Source organism: Arachis hypogaea, chromosome 8, assembly GCF_003086295.3.
Source record: "Arachis hypogaea cultivar Tifrunner chromosome 8, arahy.Tifrunner.gnm2.J5K5, whole genome shotgun sequence".
Classification (NCBI taxonomy): Eukaryota; Viridiplantae; Streptophyta; class Magnoliopsida; order Fabales; family Fabaceae; genus Arachis; species Arachis hypogaea.
Genome location: NC_092043.1, coordinates 43,975,629 through 43,985,883, shown reverse-complemented (window position 1 = coordinate 43,985,883; position 10,255 = coordinate 43,975,629). Strand labels below are relative to the sequence as shown.

Below are 10,255 nucleotides of genomic sequence, written 5' to 3'. Positions count from 1 at the left end.
TTTTCAATTCATATTTATTAATAACCTATGAAATTGCAATATCAAATTGCCTATTGATCTGGTCCTTATATTCTCCAACAAAGGTAAAGATATTTTTATGAAAAGCAATACACGGAGAACTCCCTCTTAAGCTCAAGCTGCAATCCAGATTTCTCAATGTAAATCTCCAATGTGGCAGTGCTTTAAATGCATTAATGAACCAGAATCAATTACTTATTGTTTAATTCATTGTCTTCAAGTTGAACAAGTATGAGGAAAATTGATAATTTTAGCTTATTTATGGAAATGATAGAAGGAGATAATAGCTCGATATGGCAGTGAAAATCAAGAAAAACGACCACGGAGCCACTAAAATCACCTTGGAAAAACTTACGTCTTCGAACATAAAACGACCCCATATGCTGAAATTGTCAATAAGGCCAAGAAGCTAATGGAGGAATTCTTCTCCGACAGGGCCCTCACCTCGCTCTAACTCTCTTTTCCCCAAATGTTATCTATTTTTTGTCTATTTCTTTTTTAAAGTTAATTTTATTTCATATCAATCAGTATAATTGGTAGAACCATCTTCTATTATTGTTGTCTACTTTAGACTATCTATTATATTTCAACAAATCAATAAAATCTTTTCTTTAATAAAACAAAATATCAAATTGCCTATGTGTATAAACAGTTTGTTTATATAGTAAATCTATTACTCAAAATTTTATACGTAAAAATTCGAGTAAAGCTATATATATGAAGAATTATTTTACTTAATATACAGACAGATTAAGTAATTAATTTCTTTTATTTAAAAATTAAAAAAATGTACTCTAATCGAATTTATTTTGAAGTTACATCTAACTTATTAGATTTAAGTAATAATATAATTTAGTTATATTTTGTTTTGAAATATTAATAAGAATTTTTGTTTTGGACATAAATATGAATAATAATATTTATAAATATTTTATAATTGAACACTATATTCTTTTAGATATTAACAAATATAAGGTTATTAATTCACTAAAACAAATCTGTTTTTTATTACTTCTAATTTCAAATAGAAAATCATACTAAACTAATAACTTTTTATTAAAAAAATGTAATTTAACAAATATTATTATTTAAATTCAAATTATCCTTTCTTACAAAATATTTATATAATCCAAAAAAGGTTTAGAACTTTCATAAAAAAAAAAAAATTTTTTATAAATATTAGCGGCTATATTTAACAAAATTTTAAAGTTTTGAACAATGACATTTAATTTAGATGTATACAATTATAAACAAAGTTAAAGGCTTTTTTTCATGTGTATTTAGATTAAGCATTCAGTTTTAAACCCACCACACGTAGGACTAAATATATGCATACAAAAACCAATCTACACGTAAGACTAAAGCTTAAAAAATATCAATCCTAAGCAAACATGGTTAACAATCAAATCCACGCATTGACCACTTTTTTTTTTCTTTTTTAAAGTGAGAAATGAGACTCAAATTTAAATTTTTTTTTAAAGGAATATTAAGAGATTATGCCATTTAAATTATAACTCCTTAAAAACATTTTGACCATTTTAGATAACACATTCTTCAATATAATTATAATATCGTTTCACTCTCAAAAATTCATTCTCACAAAAGGTTAGTGCCTTCATCTTGTGTGCTACCATTACTATAATACTACTGCTTAAAACAAAATTAACATTTACCTAATTTGTTACATTCATTCCCACATAGTTTATTCCAACCTCCTGCCTATCTTGCTAAACACAAGTTCTGCATATATCTAGAATGCCTTTGATCCAAATAATTCCATCCTAACAGTGATTTTTCTTTCAATTTTGTAGGTTGAAAGGAAAAAGAAATTGTACTTCAAAAGAAAGAAAGAAAATAATGAATTTATATATATAATGAATAATTTAAATGCATATATGTAACACATAAAAAGCATGCTTAAGACAATATATAAACAAAAATACTATTTGTACACTAAAATCAGCTACCAATGTATTTATGTATAAATATATATGTGGTTTAATTTATATTTAAATATTTAATGTGTATTTATATTCCAGCATGTATTTTATATGAAAAAGTATAGGTAACCAATAATATTTTTGGACAATGTGTGAACAATGTGAATTAATAGAGTTAAAAGAGTAAATTTAAATTGGTAGCATTAAATTAGGGTGTAGTGTATCTTTATTTGATTGGTAGTTGTTCATGTTGTTCAAAATAGTCATTGTTTACTTAGCATTCTCCATTTTATATTGGTGACTGATTTTAATAGCTGATTTTGGTGTACACGTAGCATAACTCAAATATAAAATTCTATTAGCAATATCATAAAAAATTGTACTGAGTATGTTACTTTGCCATTAGTTCCATCACAGCAGACTATACATTCCGATAATAGAGTAAAAACAAAAATTAGTTCCTTCAAAAACTGAGGCCACTGATCTATCAAAAAACGATAATTAATAGTTTTAATTTAATTATGAAGCCAACAACCATTATAAGCTAATGTTCAAAACCAAAGTTTGTTGAGATTAATATAAATACTTTTTAATGATAAAGATCAAATTATGACTGATGAGCAACAAAACACAGACATCAATAGTCAATCATTATATTTAATGGCAAAGATCAACAGATATAATGGTTTAAATTGACTCATAATATCTTAATTTAACCTTTAAAAATAAAAAAGTAAGACAATGATAATGAAAAAATTAAACCTTGTAATGGCTCCATTGAAACTCCATGAATTTATTCCAATAGTTTTTCAAAAGTACAGCACCCTCAGCTCCAGCATTTGATACAAATGAGTGGACATGTGCTTGGATAATTTTTCAAAACAATTAATGATAAAGTGATCAATAAAAGAACACACTTCTCCTTGTGACCTTGTCAACCATCTTCGAATCATAACAATTGATCATAGTGTTCTAGTAACACTTTATTTTGGGTTCATTATCAGTTCATGATTAAAAGCCTCTTCATACAACTTCTATCCATATCATTACTTATTACAAAACATGTTCCTTTTGTGCATCTTGCAGGTGAAATGCAAGTAATCCTAATCGTGTATCACTGTGGTTCTTTCTCATATTCTTCCTCGGGAAAGGTCTCAAGGCTTTGTCCCAGTTTGAATTTAAAAATAAGGATATTTGCTGGGAGGAGCTGGGTTGGAAGGAAAAGCATGAACAGGTACCAGCCATGGTTCCATTAGGATATACACAAGACCATTGTATTGTTAACCTGAATTTTCTACTAAAGCTAAAAAATATATATGCTATTTCTTTTCTTTTTTTTTGTTGGGTGATTAGGTCCTTATTGATTAATTATAAATTTTAGTTCGAAAGAATTGTTGAATCACATATTTTTTGTCTCATTGCCAAAGAAATCAACAAGTTTTTGTTTTGAAGATTTAAGATTCTTAACATGACATAATGTGGAGTAGCTAATTAGTGTTTATATGGAAGAAATGTTGAATTGAATGAAACAGCAACTTACAAGAAGAAACTACATTTGATAATAACTCAGATGCTAAAACTCAAGCCCAAGATACGTAATATTATCTTCAACTCCTTTGCTTTTGTTGTATAATTGGATGAGATTGAAATTGAGTGAAACAAAAAGAAAAAGAAAAAGAATTGAGCTCCTTTCATTAGTTCCCATTATATTTCAAATTAAATAATGTTCTCTTCTGTGCAGTTTTTCTGCTTCTATAAGCAGTCACCACTATGTGGAAACTTAGTGCACAATGAACATAATAATGCCATATTATTGAAGGATAAGAGGCTAATATCAAACCCTTCTAATTGTTGCATAGTTCATGCAGTGAAGGAGGATTCACAACAACAATTCTATGTTAATATGTTATGATTTGGTTCAAGTGAATTTTCTAGAGAAAAAATTCTACTTTATTTATAAATTAGCTTCTTGAAAATGAGTTTATTACTCTTTAAAGCTTTTGTATTTATTGCAGAATATTAATATTTGTTTCTCAGTATCCATTAATTGGGAAAAGAGCTTATGTTTACATGATTTTTTTTAGATTTTATATTTGGTGTGTTGGCAGTGCTTTGAGTAAAATGCATGCAATTCACTTGAGTTTTGGTGAACTTTGACTCATTTCAAGTATTGATTTATAATATTGCAATGATGGAATAGCCTTATATTTTGCCCTGTCACTTAATTATTGTCTTTTGATTTTTCTATTTCTTTGAACTCAACATTACTTAATATAGAACTTCATTCTATGGAAAATATTCTTCTTCCCCTTTTTAACATTTTTATTAGAATAATTGTGTTATCTTTTTTATTTTAATTAGTTTATAAATTATCTGCTTGAATTTTCTTTTCTTCTGTTATACATGCATGATGAATGTAACTTTCAAATTTTTATTTTGCATTGCTATTTCTATTAACTCAGTATATAACACTGCTGTAGTTCTATGTTCCAGTTTTTTACCAGTTTTTTAATTATTGAACCATGCTCCTGACTATTTTTTATAACTATAACAAATTGAAAATTGTACATATTTCCATTTTCCCATTTTGTAAAACAAACATTTTTTTCTTTTTTTAATACAGAAGGGAAATTGATTATGTGAGGGAGCTCAATATGCCATATGGTTCGTCCATCAAATATTTTTATTGTGTACAACTTTTTAACAAGAAAGCAATCAGGAAAAACTTATTGGAGTCTATTATTGTTGATTTCCATGTAGATGATGAAGCTATATATGGACCTGAACAAGGAACTTATGAACAAATTACTTGAGCTTGATGATGTTGATGTTGTTTATACATACAAGAAATAATCATTTTGCAGATTTGACACATGCACTCTTCAATTCATATGGAGGGTAATCAAATAGCTTTACTTAAGATACAGAAAAGATATTGAAACCAGATTCACTTCCAGCTATACAGATCTGATTTAGAATGGAAAGTTTGCTGTGAGTTTGTTACTGTAAAATAAATATATTGAATAAAGTAGTTTTTTTAGTTGTACCATGAAATTGATTGTATCATAAGCAAGTAAGTAGCTTGGAATTAAATGTTTTTATATTTATTTGGCGAATGATCGGTTGAAATAAATGCTACAAAATTTTTATAATCTTTTAGTATGTGCATATTATGCAGGAAAGAAAAAAGAAAAAAAAAGGACCTTTTGATTGTTTTGCTAATCTGATGAACTTTTTTGCTCTTGGTTGTTCATGTCATCATTGCCCATTTGACTCCCATTCTTATACCTGTTTCAATATTCCTCTTAAATAATAATATTTACTAGCTTTAATTTTTGTTTTTGGAATTCATGATTGATATATGTTTTGTGATTGTTCTTTAAAGTTATTATTTCCTCTCTCTTTTTTACTTTTCTTTTTTTTCCCATCTAGATAAAGTTCTTATGTTTTCTCCCCTTAATTACTACTTTTCAAGTGTTCTTTGGAATTAATGTTTCTAAAATTGTATATACTTTACTCTAGAAACCTTTAGTGATGCTAATACAAAAGGTGATAGAAGGATTAATCAAGATGAGTGGAAAGTATTTGTGTCTAAGCATCCATCCTTGATAAAGAATGTGACTACCATATATAATGTTAGTACAAAATCCTCTCCATGAACCTTAGTTTTCAGAAATAGAAAACTTTCAGAAAATAATGGTTCATTACTCAAATGACATTCCATCCCTTTTAAAAGAAGAACCCTCAAATTTGAAAAGACAATAAATTTAGGAGTCAATGTATCTAAACCATTCATTGATTGAATTGTCAAGATTTCTGATAGCAATGCAGGTTATGTGTGATGTGGACTGTGAAAAGGAGTTCATACTATGTTGCCTGTGGACTGTGGTGTTGACATTGTGTTTTTTTAGTCTTTTGTTGTGAACCATGGTTCTTTTATTCTTTTTGGTATTCTTAAGTGAGTTTTATGTTCTTTTGAGAAAAATATCGCATGACTTTTAATATTGAAATAAGTTTCAGTTTGTTATCTGTTTGTCAGTATGTTTATGCACAATTTAATTCTGAATGAAAATAAATACAAGTAGCTAATTCATTAGATGGTTATGGTCAAAGAGTTCACTTCTTGCAGAAAGATTGCAGATCTGTAATTTAGTTCTGAAGGAGTTGTTCCTTTTCTGTTTTCTCTGTTAATGTGTATAGTTTTTGTTAGAAATAAGGATAATGCTAAACTTATTTTGTAATGTACCTTTCTGCAGATCACCTTGGTCGAACAAATACCATCCACCACTTGAAGATGGACCCCTCCATTCTTAAGAGTTGAAGAACCTTGAAATTGAAGCAAATGATATCTTTGCAATATATCGTGGCCACTGAGGTCCTTTATTTGCCAGGTCGCCGGCTTATATTTCCTGGTGTTGGAGCATTTAGTAATGCCATGGATGTGATGAGTAGGTTGGAAGTGAGTCAAGACAGCTCATGAACTAACTCGAGTTTGACTGTTAATAGTTTGATAAGCTAAACTCGTGAGTTTGAGCGTGGAATTGAACTTATAAATTAAATGAGTCGAGTTTAGGTTTGGATAAGTTCAGTTCATTAGCTCGTGAGCTGGCTCAATTATATATATATATATATATATATATATATATATATATATATATATATATATATATATCTTATAAGTATTTAATCTATACTTTTAATATTATATATATACATATGAAATAGTAATATATAATTTTATATATATATATATATTAATGGTTTTAATTATTTAAAATTTTATATTTAATTTTTATATGTAATTTTGATATAGGACATAAATAAAAAATTTATAATTTCTTGATAGATAAGCAATATATAAAATTAATCTTTTTAAATATTTTTAAAAATATATAAATTATAATTTATTGATATAGAATTATAGATTATGTTCCTATTATTTGAGCCATCGTGAGTTTTTGGTGAGTCGATCTTGAGTTTAAGAAATGGGCTTGATTGTTAATGAGTCAAACCGTGAGTCAAACTTAACTTTTGTGAGTCGAACTAGAATTTGAACACATGGTTTTAAAAACCGGACCAGACCAACTGGTCGGACCGATCTGACAATGAACCCGCAGCCTCACGGTTCAGTTCATCGCCTCGAATGGAGATTCAATCGAAAACCAGATGTGAATCGCTGAACCGGCCGGTCGAATCGGAACCAGAACCGGCTGGTTTCAGTAAAACGACGCCGTTTGGTTCGCTTTCAAAAAAAAAAAAAAGGGGGGAGATGCCAGCCTTCCCAAGCCCTCCCTTCCTTCAGTTTTCAGAAAGCAACAACAACGAGCTGCCCCGCAGCCCTAGCCTCCACAACGGCCTGAAGGAGTGAGCCATCGCCGCCGTCCGTCGCACTCGGGCGGCTTCTCTATTCGTTCTGTCGGCGTTCTCCAAGTCTCCAACCCCTGTTCGCTCTCAGACTCACCAGTCGCAGGCGCGCAGCTTCTTCGTCGAGCGTCTGTCATCTTCGTCTGCTTGCCGTCGTGCTAGCTGTCGTCTTCGTATACTCGCCGTCGTGCTCGCCGTCTCAGACCGAAGGTCAGTGCTCACTGCTCACTTGTTCTTCGTTTTTTTTAATGCTCTTTTCGGAAATCAAATTATTGAAGAAAAACCCTTCTCCATTCCAATCTCCTTCCTTCGAGTTCAGAGAGCAGAAGCTCAACCAAGAGAAAAACCGTAGCCTCCATCACCGCCGCAAGGAGGAGCCGTGTTTGCCGCCGTCCGCCGCAGTCAGTGCTGATTTGTTCTTCGTTTTTTTATGCTCTTTTCAGAAATCATTGAATGATTATTGAATATTTTATGTTTTTATTGAATGACTATCTGATTAATGATTATTGATTAGCTCTGACTGCTCTGTTCTGTTGCTGTTTTGTGTTTTGTGATTTTTTTGGGCAGTGATGTGCTGCTTTGTGTTTTACTGTTTTGTGACTTAATTATGCATAGATTATGACTGTCTTAATGATTACTTGAACTCCAATCTTTTGTTTAAAACATCCCCAACCTTGTCGTCCTTTGAATGCTGGAAATAGATTGCTTCTTCCTGGGTTGCGGAAATTAGAGGTTTTATTCTAGCACAATAACATTAATAAATCTGGCCTTTGAATTATTAGGGATCAGGTTATACTAGTGCTAGGAAATATGAATTGTGTTCTATGAGCACCTTTTTATTTGGGTCTTAAGACTGACCTTCGTGTGTCATTGAGCTTCACAAATTATGCTGCATTATGACCTTTGTCTTAATTCATTTGTCTTAGTTTAAGGTGGATATATGAGTTTTTAAATATGGTGATATGGTGAAAAATGTTATTGCTTATCACTTGCACAATGCACTTGAGATTCTGATTTTTCTTCCCATTTAGAACGAAGTTGTGTTATGAGTCGGGTTTTATGTCCTTTATGGTGACTTATTACTATCCCTTTGAATGTGATTGTTGTTTTAAGACAAAAAGGTATACAGTTTTAGGTTATATGTTCCAATCATTTGAAAATATCAAGTGCTTTAGTTTATTTTTTATTGAAGCATAGTATTGTTTCGTTTTTTATTTTATGTTTTTTGTGATATGAAAAGAAGAGTGTTTAGGATTACCCTATGCTGTTTTGATATTGTACGCATTATTATACTTTTAGTTGTCCTAAATACTTAATTTGTTGAGCAGAATATGTATGATTCTTGTCATCCATGTTTCCCTATGTTATGTCTGTTAGCACATAACTGGTTTGTGTGGAATGTGTATCTCAAGTTATGTTTCTGCTTTCGACTCAACACATGGTTCCCTCTTTATGGGTGCTGGGTGTTTATACCTTGTACTGTCTCCGAGTTTCAATGAAGTTTTGTTTAGCCAAAGTGAAGGAACAAAATTGATACTTGTAAATGCTAGTCTGCAATATCTTGCTCTAAAAGTTTTCCCCCAAATTTTTCTATAGGTTGAATGGAGGAGCATTTGGTAAATCATGATACCACCATTGGTGGTGAAGCTGAAGATCTTAATGAGGAAAGGTCGGCATCAGAATCTGAATCAGAATCCGACGAAGATGTGAAATTAACTGAACCGTCTAAAACTGCAGTTTATAACAGAGATGCTCTGTTGGATAAACTTGGAGACATCAGTTGGCCAGAGAATGTGGTATGGATTCACACGCTCTCCATTGATATTGATCAAGAGCAAGAAGTAGATGTGAATGATGACTTAACACGTGAGCTTGCGTTTTACAACCAGGCATTTGAGGGAACAAAGCAGGCATATCAGAAACTCCAGTCATTGGGTCTCCCCTTTCTGAGACCTCCAGATTATTACGCAGAAATGGTGAAGACTGATAACCACATGCAAAAGGTGAAAGGACGTGTACTGGCAGAGAAGCGGAAGATGGAAGAGGCCGAAGAGAGAAGAAAGGCCAGGGAGGCCAAGAGGTTGGCGAAAGAGATTCAAGCCCAGAAGATGAAAGAACGGGCTAAGCAGAAAAAGCAAGACATTGAATCTGTTAAGAAATGGAGGAAGCAAAGGCAACAGAGTGGGTTTGCTGACCATGGCAATGATGCAGATTTAGGTTTTGACTTTGAGGATGGAAAGTCATTTGAGAGGTCAAAGGGCAAAAGGCCAGGAGTGTCTCCGGGTGATCGGTCAGGAGGGAAGGGGAAGCAAGCTTTTGGAAAAGGAAAGACACAAAAGAAAAGGGAATTTAGGAATTCCAAATTTGGTTTTGGAGGCAGGAAGGGAATGAAGAAGCAGAACACCGCTGACACGACTTATGATGTTAAGGGATTCAACAAGGGCGAAGGCAAAGGAAATAAGAAGAGAAAGAGGTAAAATACGCCCCGTTTTCATGTTTCTCGAGGGATGGATATTATGGAATCTGCCCATGCTGGTGGTACTCCTGAAATTTTATCTGCTCCAGTTCTATTTTAGTTGATCTCATTGTAACTTTTTTATCGACAATTACAAATTCTTAAATATTTACTCCAGTTTTGGCGTTTGGTAGTTCAATGATCTATTACTATATGCTGTCCTTTGCATGGCATGAATTAATTGTAGCTCTTTTTTGTGTTCAAGACAGTGTAACTTTTAGACCCATGTTGGAAGTGATTTATTTACTTTTATCTTTTGGTTCAGTTCTTATACTTGTTTAGCTGGATCAAATATATTTTGTTGTTTTTGCTCAGATAAATTTTTTTTTTTTTTTGAAACTTGACAGCATCCTTGAACTGTTTACAAACCCAAAATCACATTGGATAAAAGTTATAAGAGAAGTACTATTTATCAAAG

General features: G+C 31.5%; 1 protein-coding gene across 2 annotated transcripts; it reads left to right on the top strand.

The window, feature by feature from the left end:
- Positions 1–7,219: 7,219 nt before the first annotated feature.
- On the top strand, positions 7,220–10,089 carry LOC112707652 (probable rRNA-processing protein EBP2 homolog). 2 transcript variants are annotated; one of them, XM_025759504.3, is made up of 3 exons: positions 7,233–7,532; positions 7,642–7,723; positions 8,919–10,089. In XM_025759504.3, exon 3 carries the CDS (start codon positions 8,924–8,926, stop codon positions 9,797–9,799), a length of 876 nt encoding a protein of 291 aa, XP_025615289.1. In that variant the 5' UTR covers positions 7,233–7,532; positions 7,642–7,723; positions 8,919–8,923; the 3' UTR covers positions 9,800–10,089. The 2 variants fall into 2 exon arrangements, with proteins under 2 accessions (XP_025615288.1, XP_025615289.1); XM_025759503.3 differs by lacking the exon at positions 7,642–7,723 and having other exon boundaries at positions 7,220–7,532.
- Positions 10,090–10,255: the final 166 nt, after the last annotated feature.

What these genes read in the sequence shown, in the direction of transcription:
- LOC112707652 (XM_025759503.3), top strand. Translation starts at nt 8,924, where the DNA reads ATGGAGGAGCATTTGGTAAATCATGATACCACCATTGGTGGTGAAGCT.